Here is a 20,636-nt window from a genome sequence, read left to right as displayed (position 1 = left end):
AAACTGGGTTAGAATAGACAGAATAGACTTGATGACCAGAATGGTCACAATGAATTGAAAGGCCATGGGCAGTACGATGGCTCAGTGGTTAGCACTGCTGCGTCACAGCACCCCAGGACATGAGTTCGATCCCACTCTTGGGCTACTGTCCGTGTGGAGATTGCACATTCTCCTTGTATCTGCGTGGGTTTCCCTTGGGTGCTCTGCTTTCCTCACGCTGTCGAAAGTTGTGTAGATGAGGCACATTGGCCATGCTAAATTTCCCCAGTATCCAAAGATGTGTGGATTAGCCATGGGAAATGCAAGGTTACAAGGGATAGGGTAGGGTGCTTGTCTTGGTGGAGTTTTCTTCGGAGGGTCTGTGTGCGCTTAATAGCCTGGTTCTACACTGCAGGGATTCCATGAAATGGTGCAAAAATTCTACAACTCTAAATCCATTCATTGCTTCACCATGAGAGTGGATGGCCCTTCTAAGCATCTGCCACTAAATAAAACAAAGTTATATTCATCAAGCTCTCTCATCAGATACAGATGACTGGTGGTGACTTAACCTGAGGGGCATAATGCCTCAGGTAAGGAGAGAGGGTCAATCCTTTCAAGTTATCTCAACTGATGCAGAAATTGAATTCACACCAGGGTGCTATCATTCTGTATTGTCAACCAGCTGTACTGCCAACTGAGCTAACCAAACCCCAATCTGCTGCTATGTTAGTAGGAAAGCTGTCAATGCTCTACAATAGCTTCCATATTTTTATTTTGCTCAACTTGTAAACAGACCTTGGGGCATGAAGTCCACAATATTTCCTTTTTGCTCCAGTGATAGGGACAGAGTTACTCAGCTATCAATCAGGGACTGTGAAGCCATGTATGGGTGAAGATTTGGTTGAGCTTCACCATAATGAAAGGCTGCTTGAAGGTAGTAAGGCAGGTCGATAAGGTGGATAAGGAAACCTCTGATGAAGGGTCTAGGCCCGCAAAATCAGCTTTTGTGCTCCTGAGATGCTGCTTGGCCTGCTGTGTTCATCCAGCTCCACACTTTGTTATCTAAGGAAAGCATGTGAAAGATTTGCCATAGTTGAGAGATATAATACAAAAGCAAGAAAGTTATGATGTGGCTCTGTATAATCCAAGTTAAGGCCCAGGTGAAGTATTGTGTGCAGTTTTGGTTGCCACTCTGTAGGAAGGATGTGACTGCCCGAGAGAAGATGCAGAAGACAGTCACCAGGATGAAAAGAGAGAGGGCTGCAGGTGCTGGAAATCTGAAACAAAAAACAGAAATTGCTGGAAAATCTCAGCAGCTCTGGCTGCATCTGTGGAGAGGTATCAGTAATGACCCTTCTTCATTTCAGCAACGAAGAGAGACTAGATAGGCTGGGATTTTTTTCCTTAGAGTGGACAAGGTTAAGCGCAGGAGTAAAGGGACTTGATTAAGGTGTACAAAATATATAGGGTACAGTCATACAGCACAGAAACAGACTGTTTGGTCCAACCAGCCTGTGGGGAACATAAGCCCAAACTAAACTAGGGGGAATCAATGAACAGGAGACATATATTTAAAATGTTTAGAAGAGAAGAAATTCACCCTGAGGGCAGTGTGTATCTGGAACTAATACGGTCTTAATATGCTCAAACGTCGGTAAAGGTGGAAACCATTGCAACGTTGAAGAAGTATTTAGATGATCACTTGAAATGCGGGAGCACACGACACCAAGTGCCGGAGAAAAGGGGAATAGCATAGATACAGTTTTCTGAGGAAGGGTCACCCGACCCGAAACATTAACCCTGTTTTTTCCTTCACAGATGCTCCCAGACCTGCTGAGCTTTTCCAGCAACTTCTGTTTTCGTTCCTGATTTACAGCATCCGCGTTTCTTTCGGTTTTTCTTTGTGTAGCATTGATCGGTGCCTGATAGATGCATGGACACGATGAACCAAAGGGCCTCGTTCCCTGTCTTTCCTTCTCTGCGTACTTGTGCATTTTAAATCGTCAGCCTCACCTCCTCAGCTTTTATGTTATTGTTGCTGGGGTGTTTTTTTTGCCTTGTTGCTGCGACGCTGGAGTGACAGCTGGAGTCTGTAGCCACACGCCTCAGCACAAGCAGCTGGCATTGATCGATGGAGCTGATAGCTGTTTGCAGGGAAGGCTGACAGCATCTCCGAGTGAGTCACTAAGGAAATGGATTTTGAGACGGAGGGTTGGGACAGAATATCCTAAATTGCCTCTTGTGTAACAGAAGGCTTGGGGCAGCTGGAATGTTGTTTGGAAGACTTTGGGATTAACATTGGGACTGAGAGGAGAGCCCTCACTGGCCATTCGTTGGGTAAGTGGCTCGTTTATGTTAATGAAATTCCCTAAACCATTCGGTCTGTAATTAGTAAGGCAGGTAAGGGCTGCAATGGGCGTGCACTGTTGTAGGTGCCGGATTCTCCCGCATTCAGAACCCAAGGTAGACATTTGAATCTTTAACTTCTTTACTGAGCCGCCGCTCCCTCATTGACACGCGCACACACAACGTATCCTGAGCAGGTTTTTAAAAAGTACTACCTCTCTAACCCTACCCCGGCTTCGGGTCGATCTGCGAGATCCCACTGCACTATTTTGTGTGTTTGTCCTTCAGCCAACTGCTGAAATCTAGTGCTTGCCTGCGTGGGCTCTTGCTGAGCACAATTCTTCATTTCTCCCACTCCCAAAACAACAGCGCTCTGCGAAGGATGAGTGGTCGACTCCACCCCCCACCCCCGCCTTTTTTGCTCTACGTACCAGCCACTTAAGTTTGAACGTAGATAACTGATTGCGAACTGCTTTCTGAAACTGTTTCCCTAAATCCTGAGTGATGCAGTTTAAAGGTAAAATTCTTCTGGTCCCTGGTTTTTTTCAAGATAGACATTCCTGGCAGGATCACCCCTCATGAACAGCCATTAAGTGGCTGTTAAGAAGGTGCTGACAGGCTTCGGCTGCTGCGGCTCGTTGTTTTGGAAGTGTTCCCAGTCATACAGCACGGAAACAGACCCTTCGGTTAACTCGCCCACGCTGTCCAAGTTTCCCAAACTAAACTAGTCCCATTTGCCTGCGTTTGGCCCGTATCCCTCTAAACCTGCCTAACCACATGCCTGATTAAATGTCTTTTAAATATTGTACCACTTTCTCGGGCAGGTCAGTCCGTACATGAAACACCCTCGATGTGAAAAAGTTGCCCCCACCCTGTCCCTTTTAAATCTTTCTCCTCTCACCTTAAACAATATATAACCCCTAGTATTGATCTCCCCCACCCTTGGGAAAAGACCTTCGCTATTCACTTTCCCTCTGTCCTTCATGATTTAACAAGCCTCTATTCACTGTTCAGCATCCTATGCTCTAGTGAGAAGTCCCGCCCTGTCCAGTCTTTTATAACTAAAACCTTCCGTTCGTGGTAAATCTTTCCTGAACCCCCTCCAGTTCAATAATATCCTCCTTTTAGTAGGGTGACCAGAACTATATCCAATGTTCAATTTAGGGATTTTAAATGATGAAGAAATGGATACTCCTGTCCGGATGGTGTGTAATTTGGATGGAAAACTGCTCAGCTTCCAGCTATGATGTTCCCCTTCTCTGAAGGGCGTTCCACTTATGATAATGGGTTTAAAACATCCAAGATTGAATAACGAGAACTTTTTTTTCTCACCTTGTTGCTCTCTTTATGAACTCTTGCTGTCACTCCAAACATAGATAATTCACGATCAGAAAGATCAATGGGAATAGTGTTGTTTGGTAGCCAGCAATTATACTTCTTCAAATATGCAACATGACATAAATAGTAGTGTAACCACTGGACTGACCAAATATTATTAAAGTCATGAGCTTGGCAGTTAAGTGTGCAGACCATGCACTGTAACACTGATAAAAGGTGTACTAGCATTGGACACTGCTCAGAGTAGGTTCTTTGGGCTGGTATGAAGGGAATGTCTCATGCAGAGAGTGTGAGTAGATTGACCCTGTACTCGTTGAAGTGTAAAAGAATGATGTGGCCTTATTGAAAATTCATAGGGGACTTGACAGGGTAGGTTTGTTCACCAGTGGGAGACTCTAGGGATCAGATGACATAACCTCAGGGCTAAGGGTCACACATTTGGAATGTGATCTTTAAAGCCACAAGCTTGTTGAATGGTGGAGTCGATCCAGTGGGCTGAATGACTTACCTCTGCTCCTGCGTCTAATAATCAAAGTATTGTGGATGCTGGAAATCTGAAACACAAACAGAGAAATGCTGGGGAAGCTCAGCTGCATCTGTGGAGAGAAAATAGATTGAGAGTTAATATTTTGATCGCAATATTACCCTTCTTCAGAGCTGTCCTGAATGTCTCCAGCTGCTGAGTTTCTCCAGCATTTCTATTTTATTTTGTTTTAGTGAAGCTTTGGCCATGAGATCAGACTTAAACTGCTTAATTTGTACCAGTGCTTCACATTGGCGTTCTCTCTGCAGGGTAACTTGCATGGGAAATCGTGTGTATTTGTTATGTGCGTGTCTGTTTAAATACTGTCAGGTTGTGTCAGTACAGCCCTGATAGATGTTATCTGTGGTATAAATAGTAGATGGTGGTGTAGTGGTAACGACATTTGATACATCATTCAGAGATTTTAATTAATACTTTGATTTGAGTTCAAATCATTTTTATGAAACAGAGAAGCCTTCTCTCTAATGGTGACTACGACAATGACCATCAACTTTGGCAAAAATCCACCTGGTTCATTATTGTCTTTAAGAGAAAGAAATTTGCAATTCTGACTTCAGATCCACAGCAATGTGGTTGTCCTCTGAAGTGATCTAGTGGTCACATGCATTCCGCAGGGAATTAAGGGTGACCAACAAATGCTGGCCTTGTCAAAGGCACCTAGATCCCATAAAAGAATAAATTCAAAAATAAAGTTCTGCTCATTGTGTAAATTATTGCTGTGCAAAAATGGTTGCTCAGAAATAGAATATAGAACATAGAACAATACAGCGCAGAACAGGCCCTTCGGCCCTTGATGTTGCGCCAACCTGTGAACTAATCTAAGCCCCTCCCTCTACACTATCCCATCATTATCCATATGCTTATCCAAGGACTGTTTAAATGTGGCTGAGTTAACTACATAGGCAGGCAGGGCGTTACCACTTTCTGAGTAAAAAACCTGCCTCTGACATCTGTCTTAAATCTATCACCCCTCAATTTGTAGCTATGCCCCCTTGCACAAGCTGAAGTCATCATCCTTGGAAAAAGACTCTCACTGTCCACCCTATCTAACCCTCTGATCATCTTGTAGTATTAGTTCTGATGTAATGTTACGGATTGAGCACGTTGTATTACTTTACAGCTTTGAGGAAGGCCACTTGCCTCAAGGTATATATGCAGACTCTCCGAGAGTACTTCCATACATCTCTCAATTAAACCTGCAATATGGAATTTAAAACTCACTTTTGAAAGTTACTATTGAATTGCTTCTGGCATTCCTTTGGACAGTGCATTCCATGTCACATCACTTCATTGCCAAAAATTTACCTCATATTTCCTCTGTTTGTTATCTTTTTTATCAATTACCTCAAGTCCGTGATCCTCCTGCAAGGGGACACAATTAGCCCGTTTTGCGCCATCAAAACTCTTTATAGATTTGAACTGTTCTATTAAATACCCCATTAATGTTTTGCTTTTCATGCACTCTTCTCATGGTACCGATATAAATTTCGACACGAACACAGATTTGGGCTTTTTTAAGCTAAATCACATTAACATTAATGACCGCTAGCCAGCTGAGTTTATAGGCTGATGCAGTGCAAGACGATAGCACAAAGAGGAATTTATGGAAGAGCGTAATAACAGATACACAGACTTCCACAAAGAATTTATTTGATAAACTCATCTCCAATGAAATGGTATGAGGTTTGATGTCAGGACGCCACGGTGAACTCCCTTGTTCTTCTTCAAACAGTACATTGTGATCTGCTGAAATTTGTCTGACAGAACAGACACGGTGCTGGTTTTATGTCACATTCACGTTCTTTTGATGCAGCTTGGACTTCATAGACAAGGCACTGTAGTCAGTCTTGAAGACACAATCTTTTAAAATACTGGCAAAGCTGTTACCAAATGAGCTAAGGCTAGCATTTAGAATGCATTTGTATTTCCATATGCAAATTTACTGTTTTTTTTTAAATCCCCTGGGGAGATTGATATATCTATTGTAGAAGGCACTTACTTTGTTTACCTCAAGCGCAGTGCTCATTCTGACTTTCATTTGTTAATTGTACATTTGTAGTGACCCTAGCTGCTGTTTATATTCAATACCCTCATGAACTGCTTCAGTTCTGTGGTGTAGGTGAACCTACAGTGCCATGAGGAATAGATCCAGGATTTTGACTGAGCTATAGTGATGGAATAACGACATATTTCAAAATCAGGGTGATGTATGACTAGGAATGATACTTACAGATGGTGGTGTCCAATTCTTTCTCCATGGTAGCAGTGGTGCTTTTAGGTGCTGGTGAAGGAGTCTTGGTAAGTTGCTGTGTTGTATCATATTGATGGTGTACGCTGTTGCCACTGTGTGTCAGTGGTGAGTTGTGTAATTATTTCTGTTGATGGTGTTATGGAAGCAGTCGATGGGAATACCAGAGACAACACAATGTGGAGCTGGAGGAACACAGCAGGCCAGGCAGCAATAGGGGGGCAGGAAAGCTAACGTTTCAGGTTGCTTCCTTTCTTCAGAAATGGGTCTGAAGAAGTGTCCCAAACCGAAACGTCAGCTTTCCTGCTCCTCTGATGCTGCCTGGCCTGCTGTGTTCATCCAGCTCTACACCTTGTTATCTCAGATTTTCCAGCATCTGCAGTTCCTACTATCTCTGAAACACCTGTGACAGTCTGCATAGAGCTCTCTGTGCTACCCCGGGGTGCCAGCCCCTTACTCCGATCTCTGGAAGGATTTCAGGACACACTGCTTTCTGACTCAAGGCACTACTTAGTGAGCCATGCCTGACAGGTTTGATTGTTGAATGAAAACAGATGCACAAGGAATGGTGATAATGGGAACTGCAGAAGCTGGAGAATCCACGATAATAAAATGTGAGGCTGGATGAACACAGCAGGCCCTTCAGCATTACAGGAGCACAAAAGCTGACATTTCGGGCCTAGACCATTCATCAGAGAGGGGGATGGGGTGAGGACTCTGGAATAAATAGGGAGAGAGGGGGAGGTGGACCGAAGATGGAGAGAAAAGAAGATAGGTGGGGAGGTAGGGAGGGGATAGGTCAGTCCAGGGAAGACAGACAGGCCAAGGAGGTGGGATGAGGTTAGTAGGTAGGAGGTGGAGGTGTGGCTTGGGGTGGGAGGAAGGGATGGGTGAGAGGAAGAACAGGTTAGGGAGGCAGAGACAGGCTGGGCTGGTTTTGGGATGCAGTGGGGGGAGGGGACGAACTGGGCTGGTTTTGGGATGCGGTGGGGGAAGGGGAGATTTTGAAGCTGGTGAAGTCCACATTGATAACATTAGGCTGCAGGGTTCCCAAGCGGAATATGACTTGCTGTTCCTGCAACCTTCGGGTGGCTTCATTGTGGCACTGCAGGAGGCCCATGATGGACATGTCATCTAAAGAATGGGAGGGAGGGTGGAAATAATTCGCGACTGGGAGGTGCAGTTGTTTATTGTGAACCGAGCAGAGGTGTTCTGCAAAGTGGTCCCTGAACCTCCGCTTGGTTTCCCCAATGTAGAGGAAGCCACACTGGGTACAGCGGATGCAGTATACCACATTGGCAGATGTGCACGTGAGCCTCTGCTTAATGTGGAAAGTCATCTTGGGGCCTGGGATAGGACTGAGGGAGGAGGTGTGGGGGCAAGTGTAGCATTTCCTGCGGTTGCAGGGGAAGGTGCCGGGTGTGGTGGGGTTGGAGGGCAGTGTGGAGCGAACAAGGGAGTCACGGAGAGAGTGGTCTCTCCGGAAAGCAGACAAGGGTGGGGATGGAAAAATGTCTTGGGTGGTGGGGTCGGATTGTAGATGGCGGAAGTGTCGGAGGATGAGGCGTTGTATCTAGAGGTTGGTGGGGTGGTGTGTGAGAACAAGGGGGGTCCTCTTTGGGCAGTTGAGGCGGGGGCGGGGTGTGAGGGATGTGTTGCGGGAAATGCGGGAGACGCGGTCAAGGGCGTTCTCGACCACTGTGGGGGGAAAGTTGCGGTCCTTGAAGAACTTGGACATCTGGCATGTGCGGGAGTGGAATGCCTCATCATGGGAGCAGATGTGGCGGAGGCGGAGGAATTGGGAATAGGGGATGGAATTTTTGCAGGAGGATGGGTGGGAGGAGGTGTGTTCTAGGTAGCAGTGGGAGTCGGTGGGCTTGAAATGGACATCAGTGACAAGCTGGTTGCCTGAGATGGAGACTGAGAGGTCCAGGAAGGTGAGGGATGTGCTGGAGATGGCCCAGGTGAACTGAAGGTTGGGGTGGAAGGCGTTCATGAAGTGGATGAACTGTTCGAGCTCCTCTGGAGAGCAAGAGGTGGCGCCGATACAGTCATCAATGTAACAGAGCAAAAGGTGGGGTTTGGGGCCTGTGTAGGTGCGGAAGAGGGACTATTCCATGTAACCTACAAAGAGGCAGGCATAGCTGGAGCCCATGCGGGTGCCCATGGCCACCCCCTTAGTCTGTAGGAAGTGGGAGGAATCGAAAGAGAAGTTGTTGAGGGTGAGGACAAGTTCTGCTAGGCGGATGAGGGTGTCAGTGGAGGGGGATTGGTCGGGCCTGCAGGACAGGAAGAAGCGGAGGGCCTTGAGGCCATCTGCATGTGGAATACAGGTGTCCATGGTGAAAATGAGGTGTTGGGGGCCAGGGAATTGGAGGGCGTGGGTGGTGTCACAGACGTAGGTAGGGAGTTCCTGGACGAAACGGGAGAAAATGGAGTCCAGATAGGTGGAGATGAGTTCGGTGGGGCAGGAGCAGGCAGAGACAATGGGTCGACCAGGGCAGGCAGGTTTGTGGATTTTGGGAAGGAGATAGAAACGGGCCGTGCGGGTTTAGCGAACAATGAGGTTGGAGGCTGTGGGTTGGAGGTCCCCTGAGGTGATGAGGTCGTGAATGGTGTTGGAGATGATGGTTTGTAATGGTGATTTGAATTGCAAAGAGGAACTGAAAACCCTCGGAGGAAGATTCACTGCAGCTTTTTGACTGGCAGTGAGCAGTAAATGCATGCAGTTGTTTATTTTCTTTTTTCACATGCAAAACCAGCACTTTCTTGATCTAACGGATGAAGTTTGAGATTTATTTTTAAAACTCAGTTTGCAGTTCCCAGTCAGTTGCTTCACGTGTAGTGAATTAGAAAAGATCATTGAAACATACCAATGAAACTACAAAAACCAAGCAAAAGCCTTTGGCTTGTGCACCAACTAACAAGAAATGGGGCACTATTGGACATGACAAAATAAATCATAGAGTCATAGAGATGTATAGCATGGAAGCAGACCCTTTTGCCCAACTTGTCTGTGCCAGCCAGATATTCTAAATTAATTGAGTCCCATTTGTCAGCTTTTGGCCTTCATCTCTCCAAGCCCTTCCTATTCATATACCCATCCAGATGCCTTTTAAATGTTGTAATCGTATGAGCCTCCACCACCTCCTCTTGCAGCTCATTTCATACATGCACTACCCTCTGCATGAAAAGTTGCCACTGAGGTCCCTTTAATAGCTTTCCCCTATGTCCCCTGGTTTTGGAGTCCCCTATTCTGGGGTAAGGACCATGATTATTCACATTATCCGTGCTCCTAATGACTTTATAAACCTTTAAAAGGTCACCCCTCAACCTCTGACACTCCATCGAAAATACTGCCTGTCAATTCAGCCTCTCCCTATAGCCCAAACCCTCCAACCCTGACAACATCCATGTAGATCTCTTCTAAACCCTTTCACATCCCACAATATCTTTTCAATGGCAGGGAGAACAGACTTGAACGCAGTATTCCAAAAGTGGCCTAAACAATGTCCTGTACAGCCATGACATAACCTCCCAACTCCTATACTCAATGCACTGACCAATAAAAGCGAGCAGACCAAATGCCTTCTTCTCTAACCTGTCTACCTGTGACTCCTTTCAAGGATCTATGAACCTGCACTCCAAGGTCTCCTTAATAGGCAATCCTCCCCAGGACCTTGTCATTAAGTATACAGGTCCTGCCCTGATTTACCTTTTCCAAAATGCAGCAGGAGGAGGACAAGTAGGCCATTCAGCCCATGAAGGCCGCCCTGTCATTCTATCAGATCATAGTTGTTTTGCCTCAGGTCTTAACTCTTCTTTTATGCCAGCTCCCCATAGTCATCAACTCCCTGAAATTTCAAAAAATCTATCTACCTCCTCTTTAAGTACATTTACTAATCCATCCTCCACAACTCCCCATGGTAAAGAATTCCAGACATTCATCACCAGCAGTGAGAAGAAATTTCTTTGCATCTCAGTTTTAATCTAGAGTGTTCCCTCATATCCCCAGGTTTGAGACTCCCCCAGTCGTAGAAACGCCTTCTGAATAAATACCTTGTCATGTCCCCTCAGAATCATTAAAAGGAGATATGACAGGTAATATTCTAATGTGCATATACTGTTCTGGCCCAGCTAGTGGAATATTAAACCAGACTCCTGCTCATCAGCTACAGCTCCACTTTCAACACTGTTAACCCTTCCAGACTGAACTCAAAACGCCAAGACCTAGGACACACCTCTGCCCTCTGCAACTGAATCCTCACCTTCTTGACCAATAGACCTCAGTCAGTGAAGATAGACAACTGCACCTCCTCAACGATAACACTCAACATTGGTGCCCCCCCAAGGATGCGTTCTCATCCCCCTACAGTGCTCCCTGTACACCCACGACTGTGTCGCCAAATTCTGAACATATGCCATCTACAAGTTCACTGATGACATCACCATAGGAGGACGGATGTCAAACAATGATGAGTCAGAGCACAGAAAGGAGATCAAATGCTTGATGTGGTGCAATGTTGACAAAACTAAAGAACTGATCATTTACCTCAGAAAAAAAGGAGGAGAACACACCCCTATCTACATCAATGGAGCAGAGATTGAGAGTGTAGAAAGCATCAAGTTCCTGGGAGTGATGATAACTGGAAATTTGTCCTGGACTTCCCACATACACGCAACTGTCAAGAAGGTGCAACAATGCCTCCTCTTCTTCAGGCTGCTCAGGAAATTTGGCGTGTCCATAATGTCCCTCACCAACTTCTACAGATGCACCATTGATAGCATACTGTCCAGGTGCAGAACGGCCTGGTATGGCAACTGCTCTGGGCAGGACCATAAGGAAGGTTGTGTACACAGTCCAGACCAGCACAGAAGTCAACCTCCCACCTATAACAACATTTACGTACCTTGTTGCTGCAGAATGGCTGCCAACCTCACCAATGACCCTTCTCACCCCCATAATGATCTCCTACAACCTGTTCTGTCAGGCAGAAGATACAGAAGCTTGAACACATGTACCAGCAGTTCAAGAACAGCTTCTCCCCTGCTGTGATTAAATTGATGAATGGACTCTCTAACTTCAGATGATGCTGATCTTGTTAATGTTGATCTTGCCTCGAGTACATTTGTGGCGTAACCTGTATGCCTTACTCTGTCCAAATTTTTTTTAACGTATGATCTGTACATTCTTGCTTACTCAGATCTGCTTGTACTTCTCGCAAGCAAAATTTTTCACTGTACTTGGGTGTAAGTGGCAATGATTTAAATCATTATTATCATCATCATCATCAGAGTCTGTGAGGTAGATGAAATTGATCTTGTGCTCACTATTTCAAAGAATGTGGAGCATGCGGGCTGCGGGTGGTATTGCTGTTGGGTTTTCTACTTTCACTTTCGATTAAACTTTTCTACATTTCTTCACTTTGATAATCTACCACATGCTGGCAGCTTTACCTTACCAAAGAAAGCACATCTGACTTGAAGCCAGTCGACTTCAGTGATCCCTTCACAAAATACCAACAAGGTGTAGTTAACAAAGGCAGCAATTGCTGTCAAATCTCAGCAGGTCTGGCAGCATCTGTGGGAAGAAAGCAAAGGTAACAGTTCAAGTTCAGTGATCTTTCATCTGGACTGTAGCATCCAGGAGAAAGTGGTATTTATGCAGAAGATGAAGTTGGGAAAGTGGGTGCAGAGGCTCTAGATAAGTATAGATGGAAACCAGAGATAGAGATAGAGAGAGTTGTGAAAGGGGAAGGCAGGTGAGGAGTTTATTGACAGAAGGCCAGGAAAGAAAAGAAATAAGTTGTAATGAGTAAGAGAGTAGAGGCAGGCTGCGCTGTAAGCCACTCATGTCATAGAATCCCTACAGTGTGGAAACAGCCCCTTCAGCCCAACAAGTCAACACTGGCCCACAGAGCATTCCACCCAGGCCCAGCCCCCTATAACCCACCAGACCTACACATCCCTGAACATTTTGGGCAATTTAGCAAGGCCAATCCACCTAGCCTGCATACCTTTGGACTGTGGGAAACCGGAGCACCCAGAGAAAACCGGCACAGACACAGAGAGAACGTGCAACCTCCAAACAGACAGTCGCCCGAGGGTGGAATCAAACCTGGGTCCCTGGCGCTGTTTGGCAGCAGTGCTAACCACTGAGCCACCGTGCGACCACCATGACACGGGTGGGAGTGGGTGGAAAAACATGGAAGGGAGTGAATGAGGCTGTAAACTTGTTGAACTTAATGTTGAGTCCTGGTGACTGCAGGGCCAAGCAGAAAATGAGATGTTGTTCTTCCAGCTTGTGCTAAGGTCCAATAGACAACTGCAGCAGGCCTGTGGCAGAAATGTTGGCATGGGAACATTGTGGTGTGTTGAAATGGCAGGTGGCTGGAAGCTTGGCATAAGTTTTATGAACAGAACATAGGTGTTCTGCAAAGCAGTCACTCAGTCTGCATTTCATCTCCCCAGTGTGGAGGATGCCACATGGTAAGCAAAAAATACAGTCAAGTAGATTGAGCAGATAAATTACTGCTTCACCTGGAGGGTGTGTCTGGGGCCTCGGCTAAAGAGGGAGAAAGTAAATGGGCAGGTATTACACCTTCTGTGATTAGAGTCATGCAGCTTGGAAACAGATGCTGTGGCCCAACTCGTCCGTCCTGACCCACATTCTTAAAGTGAGCTAGTCCTGTTTGCCAGCATTTGCCCGTTTCCTCGATACCTTTCCTATACCCATCCAAATGACTTTTAAATGTTATAATTGTATTCGATTCTACCACTTCCTCCGGCACCTTGTTCCATTATCCACACCATCCTCAGTGTGAAACGGTAGCCTCCCAGGCCCCTTTTAAATATTCCCCCTTAAATATTTCACCTTAAACCTAATGCCCTCCAGTTTCACACTCCCCTATACTAGAAAAAAGATCTTTGTTACTCACACTATCCATGTCCCTCATGGAAAAAAAGTCGCAGCTAATCCAGTCTTTCCTCGTAACTCCAATCCTTGGCCTAGTTCCTACAATATCCTTGCAAATCATTTTTGCACCCTTTCCAGTTTAATGAGGTCCTTCCTATGGCAGGGCAACCAGAATTATACGCAGTACTCTAAGTGTGACCTTACCAAGCCTGGTACAGCTGTGACATGATGCCCAAGCTCCTGTAGTCAGCGCTTTGATCAATAAAGGCAAGTGTACCAAATGCCTTCTTCACCTCCCCATCTACCTATGACACCACTTTCAAGGACTGTTTAATGGCAGGGGAAGGCGCCATGGCAATATAGATAGGTGTTGAGAATGGTCCGAGGTCCCAGAGGAAATGGTTCTGACTGAATTCTGATGAAGTTTCAACCCCGTCTAGTAGGATACCGCGACCAGACATGCATTCACCTCCGGCCTATCAGCATTCCACAGTTTGTATTTGATTTTAAGGTGTAGCTAGGGCTGGATTTTAATGTCATTGTGAGTTGCTTGCAGGTCTCCACATACTGAAACCTGCAATTTTCCTTCCACAAAATGTACTTTATTTTAACATTTAGACGGAACAGTACTGTTCAAATTTGTCATTAAGACAAGTTTAATATGGTTTTTCTCAATTCAACATGTGGTTCTTTGATAATAAAGTGTGAAGCTGGGTGAACACAGCAGGCCAAGCAGCATCTCAGGAGCACAAAAGCTGACATTTCGGGCCTAGACCCTTCATCAGAGAGGGGGATTGGGGTGAAGGTTCTGGAATAAATAGGGAGAGGGGGGAGGCGGACCAAAGATGGAGAGAAAAGAAGTTAGGTGGAGAGGAGTGTATAGGTGGGGAGGTAGGGAGGGGATAGGTCAGTCCAGGGAAGATGGACAGGTCAAGGAGGTGGGATGAGGTTAATAGGTAGGAAATGGAGGTGCGGCTTGAGGTGGGAGGAAGGGATGGGTGAGAGGAAGAACAGGTTAGGGAGGCAGAGACCGGCTGGGCTGGTTTTGGGATGCAGTGCGGGGAGGGGACGAACTAGGCTGGTTTTGGGATGCGGTGGGGGAAGGGGAGATTTTGAAGCTGGTGAAGTCCACATTGATACCATTGGGCTGCAGGGTTCCCAAGCGGAATATGAGTTGCTGTTCCTGCAACCTTCGGGTGGCACCATTGTGGCACTGCAGGAAGCCCATGATGGACACGTCATCTAAAGAATGGGAGGGGGAGTGGAAATGGTTAGCGACTGGGAGGTGCAGTTGTTTATTGCGAACTGAGCGGAGGTGTTCTGCAAAGCGGTCCCCAAACCTCCGCTTGGTTTCCCCAATGTAGAGGAAGCCACACCGGGTACAGTGGATGCAGTATACCACATTGGCAGATGTACAGGTGAACCTCTGCTTAATGTGGAAAGTCATCTTGGGGCCTGGGAGAGGGTTGAGGGAGGAGGTGTGGGGGCAAGTATAGCATCTCCTGTGGTTGCAGGGGAAGGTGCCGGGTGTAGTGGGGTTGGAGGGCAGTGTGGAGCGAACAAGGGAGTCACGGAGAGAGTAATGTGGTTCTTTGAGATGCCTCTTGACACACAGATTAATATTTAGAACAAAAACAGAAGTTGCTGGATAAGCTCAGCAGGTCTGGCAGCATCTGTGAAGGAAAAAACAGAGTTAAAGTTACGGGTCCGGTGACCCTTCCTCAGAATTTGTTTCGGTTTTTATTTAGTATTTTGAATGTATATTTGCATTCCAGGCCAGGCCTGAAATGCTGAGTATAGTCCATGGGGGTTTGTACAGTTTCTGGCCCCGCAGTCTGCTATAGCTTTAGACTATGATCTTATGCAGTTGAGCCTTTTGCAGTGGCTGCCCCAAGCTTTAGTCTTGGAACTTGAAGCATGCCAGTTGGTAACACTTGGCTCTGGACAGCTCCACAACAGTTCAAGTTTCTGTCTGTCTAAACAGCATCTTTCACTGACAGCAGCTGCCCATAGAGCAGTGTTGTGGAGGTTTTCAGAATGTACCTAGGCAGAAAAGCCTTCTTTGCAAAGGTACTTTCCAGAATGAAGACTCTTCCCAACCACAGCTACCTCCGGGACAGTGAGTGGAGACAGTGAGACCAGGTGAAGATCAAAAGGGTCAAGCAGAGAAAAGCCTCATTGCTGTCTGTCAATGTTTTGCTTGATAGTTTATTGAAATGTCTGAGTCATTCTGTCAAATCGAAGAACAATCTTGCCAGATCCCATGATCTTTTCTTGACCTGGCTTCAAGGGCGTTGTGTGTGGACTTGTTACGTGCCTGCAAAAATCTTTTAAAACGTTCAATCTTTTTGTCTGGTGTAACTGACTGCAGGGCTGAGCAGAGTCACCAACTGCAACACTCTGGGATGGGCAAAACCTTAGCAAATAGAAAAATTTCTGATCAAAGTTTATAACATTATGAGAGATGTTGATAGGGTTGATAGTGAGAATCATTTCTCCACATTTGAAAAGCCTAATACTTGAAGGCATGCATTGAAGGTGAGAGAGGGAAAGTTCAGAGGAGATGTGAGAGCCACATTTTTACACAGAAAGTGATAGGTGATTTTGCAGAGAATATTTTAAAACCTAGGCCTCATTTCCATAGGTGAACCTCATGATAGAATAGGAAAATTTTCCCTTCTGATAAATATGAGTATGTGTTTATAGCAGGGGAACAACTGAAATTACCTCAAAGCTCAAGGATTCATAAATGAATGGAAAGTAGATGGGCCCAGATTTCTGAAGGATTTGGAAAGATTGAGAAGAATTAGCAATGACATCAGTAGCTGCAGATGCAAGGCACTAGGGATCAGCAGGACGGAGGAGACGGTCTCAATTTAGTGACCTACGAAGCTGAATGGAAGACAAACACAAAGTGCACAAAGCATTAATCTAATGATAGAATGATCTAAACCCTCTCTTTGTTAAATGACTGAGATAAGGTGATTGCCCACACAGTTTACATCTATCATGTGCAAGTTGCTGGTTGCTTGAAGGATTTAGTATCAAATTTCAGGCTTCGCTGTACCTGAGTGCCAAAGAGGTAGGGTTGGCAATACTGGGCCGGCGTAATTTTGTGAATTCACTTTTGGAACATGGGCATTGCTAGCCCTAGCTGCTCTTGAGAAGGTAATAACGGTGATTAGCCTTCTTGAACTGCTACAGTCTATGTGCCGTAAGTAGACCCACAATGCCTTTAAGGAGGGCATTCCAAGATTTTGACCCAGCAGCAATGCAAGAACAACAATATTTTTCCAAGCTAGGAAGGTGTGTCACTTGTACAGTTGATTCTTGATAATTTCATCACATGGACATCTACTTCCACCCCATCCCATGGCACCTCAAACTCTCCATTGTGTTGGTCTCATACCCATCCAACCTCTTGTCCAGGACCTCCTGAAGACTGTTCTCTGTAGGGGAACACAAAGTTGGGGTAGCAACCCTTGCAAGGGTCGTTTATTGTGAGGTTTTAGGGTCACACCTGAAAGTTTGGGTTCAAGAGAGACAGGCCAAAGAGAACCTTAGAACTCTGTCAAAATCTCTTTATTGCAGTCAGTAAAAATGCAGCTATACATGGTAAACTGAGATATTCAAGGTCTTGAAATTCATTCAGAGATAATAGGAACTGCAGATGCTGGAGAATCTGAGATAACAAGGTGTGGAGCTGGATGAACACAGCAGGCCAAGCAGCATCAGAGGAGCACAAAAGCTGGTGTTTTGGGTCAGGACCCTTTTCTGAAGAAGGGTCCAGACCTGAAATGCCAGCTTTCCTGCTCCTTTGCTGCTTGACCTGCTGTGTTCATTTAGCTCTACTCCTTGAAATTCATGTTACTTTGCTAAAGAACTGTTTTCTCCATGGGCATTTTTAAACATAGAAATATAAAAAATAAGACCAGGATTAGGCCATTTGGCCCCTCAAATCTGCGATGTGATTCAATATGATGAAGGCTGATCATCTAATTTACTACCCTTTTCCTGCTTTCTCCCCATATCCATTGGTCGCTTTAACCTTCAGAACTACATCTAACTCCCTCCTGAAAACATTCAATGTTGTGGTCTCAATTGCTTTCTATGGCAGACAATTCCCCAGGCTCACCACTCTCTGAGTGAAGAAATCTCTCGTCATCTAAATGGTCTGCCTTGTATTCTTAGAATGCGACCCCAGGACTGGACTCCCTAGTCATTAGGAAGAACCTTCCTGTGTTTAATGTTCAAATGCTATATGTTTCTATGAGAGCTCCTCTCATTCTTCAAAACTCCTGTGAATGCAGTTCTAACAAATCTAGTCCATCTTCATGCATCAGACCAGGAACCAGGCTGATAAAACTTCAAATCTAGTTAACTTCTCCTACACTGTGCTATTTGTGCCCTGTCGACATCATCACATGGTTCCTCCATTGTCTTAAAGCCCTTACACACGAGGGAGTCCATCAATAGCAAAGTGTTACCAATAAAGTGTGCATTTGATTAGCCTAGGACTAGATTTATTTAGGATATCTGGTCAGCTTGGATGAGTGGGATCAAAGGGTCTGTTTCTGCGCTGTACATCTCTATGGCTCTAAGTCTGCCTGCTTGCACACTGCACATTCTCGTCTGCAGTGGGATATAATGGAAGATATGTTATCACAGATGAACTCCCAGGGCCGGAAGTTTCCTAGGTTCTGGAATTGTTTTTGCCAGGTAACTAAGAAGGTAAGCATATCTAGCCTACTGTCTAATCAAAGTCGGGGTTTGCTTCTTAGGTGTCCAAGCCTGTAAAATATTAATGCCATATTGCAGTTGCCTTTGCCTATAGATGTTCACCCATAATAAGACCGTTAGAAATAAGAACACGAGGAGGCCATTCAGTCCCTCAAGCCTGCACTTCCTTCAATGGAATTATGGCTGATTTGACATTCCTCACGTCCATCTTTCTGTCCTTTTCCTGAAACCCTTGGTTCCCAGACTGATCAAGAATCTATCTATCCCAGCCCTAAGTGTACACATGGGTTCTGACCCTACAGCTCTCTGTGGCAAGGAGATCCGGAGATGTTTACATAACACACTCTTTGACGGTGTAAAACATGAGATGAGTTTCAGGGCATCGCAGTACCTCTGACCCTCACTCTCGCCTCCCAATAAAGTCAGGCGTCAAAGATAACGTTAAACAGGGACAGCCATGCCAGACAGGGAATCAGGAAGTACTACTTCATGAAAGGAATATGGAACTCTCTTCAGTAAAAATAATAAGACAGGAGCGAAATATTTCATTTAAATCTGAGGCATTCTGTCCAATCTGATAACTATAGATTGTTGAAGCCTGTATATATAATTGTATGTTTTGAATGGGTTCACGCCTCCATTGAATTAGCAGATGAGAAATTGCATACGAGTGGCTTAAGTCGGTGTCTATAGTTTTATAACCCTTCTCCTATTAAATAAGTTTAGACTGGAAATATTTAATGATAAGTTAAACTATTTTGCTCATAGAAGATGGGAAATAAAAGAATAAGCCATAGTATGGCTCTATAAGGCATTAAGTGTTCTAATCTGCTCATATATTCTATTCCTTAGGTGGTCACATATGCCAATGGTTATTTAGGTCCCCTGTGACCCAGCATCATGTCTGTTGTGTCATGTTTCCTGATAATGACCATTGTTTGGACAATTACAGTCAATGGAGATGCTCTTATGTCTTTGGAAGAAAAGTGTGAGTGATTCCAACTTATTATTTTTGGAATTTAAGTTATTTCATACACTGATATTGATTTCCTGAACCAGGGTAGGAGAGGATATTCTGAGATTTTCTGCTGTTTTACTGTTTAAGATGCAATTTAGCCTCTGTTGCCTTCCCTTCCCTCCCCCATGCATGAGAAACTGAGTCTGTTTGTTTTAACCAAATTGAAAACAAAACCATCCACTCGGGGAAAGAAACCATCTCTTCACTTTGATATCTAATCACCCCTGGGATTACATAGCAAACACTTCTCACCAGGCACAGTGTGACACAGGCCAAAATACAACTGGAGAGACAGCAGAGGGCATCCCGTCAAAATGAGGAAATCACATGCTCCAGCCCCTGTGGTGCCTGTCTCTCTCTGAAAATTTTCAGATATCACATGCTGCCTCTCCAAGTACTCACAGGTATAGATATAGCCAGAGTCCCAGCTCAGAAAATGATCAATTCACTCTCTTAACAAAGTCAGAAGTCACATGACACCAGGTTACGGTCCAACAAGCTTATTTGAAATCACAAACTTTCGGAGCTCTGCTCCTTTGTCTGGTGTCATGTGACTTCTAACTTTGTCCATACCCCCCTCCCCCGTCCAATATCGGCACCTGCACATCATGACTCCCATCTAACAAGTAGCAATGATAAATGCTGCCCATGAGGGGCCCTGAAGCATTAACAAAAATAAAAGAAAGCTAAGGGAACAAGGGAAAGGATTAAATCATAATAGAGTTGGAACAAAGGATGATGCATTTCAGCATTCCCCAGGGGAAACCCAACTCTTTTTAAAAAATATTTTACTCTTTCTACCCATAAGCATTATCGCACAATGCTGAGCACTCTGTCCACCACCAAAATCACTGTGACTTTTTAAAACAAACCATTCTAATAAATTACCATCACCAGTAAAAACACTCATGGAGCCAACTGAGCATTCACAGTAGAAATTTGCTAATTGGCAATGCGAGCTATGAAAGGTGAAGGGGGTTGGGGGGAGCAGAGTGGCAGAGGATTAGATCAAAATGGAGCTAGAGGGGGAATCAAGGCACTGTATTCCCCATGGTGTCCATCTCTCTCTAAAGGCGTCGAGATGGATTGCACATGCTCCTTCTCCAAGAATACTCGGGCATGAATGTGACCACTGAAACGGGGCAGACAGTCGGCAGAGAAGATTCCTTCCACAGCCTGCTGCCTGGACTTGTGGATGGTTACTTTTGCCACACCTGGGATCAGAAGAAATAGCCTCCACTTAATCACCCAACCAGCGAACTAAACAATAACCACCGCAGTACACAAGGGGCTGTCTAACCCTAACGAGAAGAAAAACGTCAGTGAAAGTGGAGCCAAATCAAAATTTTATATGAAGTAAAATAATTCAAGCCAAGACCCCGATCTTTTTTTAAAATTTAAATTCTCCTGCCAGATCATCCAATTAGCTATAGGAATACCAGATGTACAAGCACTGCCCACCAGGGACAGTGTAATAATTGCAATAAGAAAAAGATGGGGAAAA

The 20,636-nt window shown here is 45.1% G+C and overlaps 1 protein-coding gene across 6 annotated transcripts in view; it reads left to right on the top strand.

Moving 5' to 3' along the window:
* The first annotated feature begins 2,085 nt into the window (after nucleotides 1-2,085).
* The window catches only part of LOC125453585 (interleukin-5 receptor subunit alpha-like), a 59,680-nt gene continuing 41,129 nt past the window's right edge, over nucleotides 2,086-20,636 (top strand). For 4 of the 6 annotated variants that reach the window (XM_059646798.1, XM_059646795.1, XM_059646794.1 and 1 more), the window contains exon 1: nucleotides 18,985-19,102. In XM_059646798.1, the coding sequence (XP_059502781.1) occupies nucleotides 19,015-19,102 (88 nt within the window). In that variant the 5' untranslated portion in view covers nucleotides 18,985-19,014. Of the gene's footprint in view, nucleotides 2,320-18,966; nucleotides 19,103-20,636 lie in introns of those variants that run through there. The other 2 variants (XM_059646799.1, XM_059646797.1) reach the window with 1 other exon arrangement.

Source organism: Stegostoma tigrinum, chromosome 6 (genome assembly GCF_030684315.1).
Source record: "Stegostoma tigrinum isolate sSteTig4 chromosome 6, sSteTig4.hap1, whole genome shotgun sequence".
NCBI lineage: Eukaryota > Metazoa > Chordata > Chondrichthyes > Orectolobiformes > Stegostomatidae > Stegostoma > Stegostoma tigrinum.
This window is presented reverse-complemented; position numbering and strand designations above follow the sequence as displayed.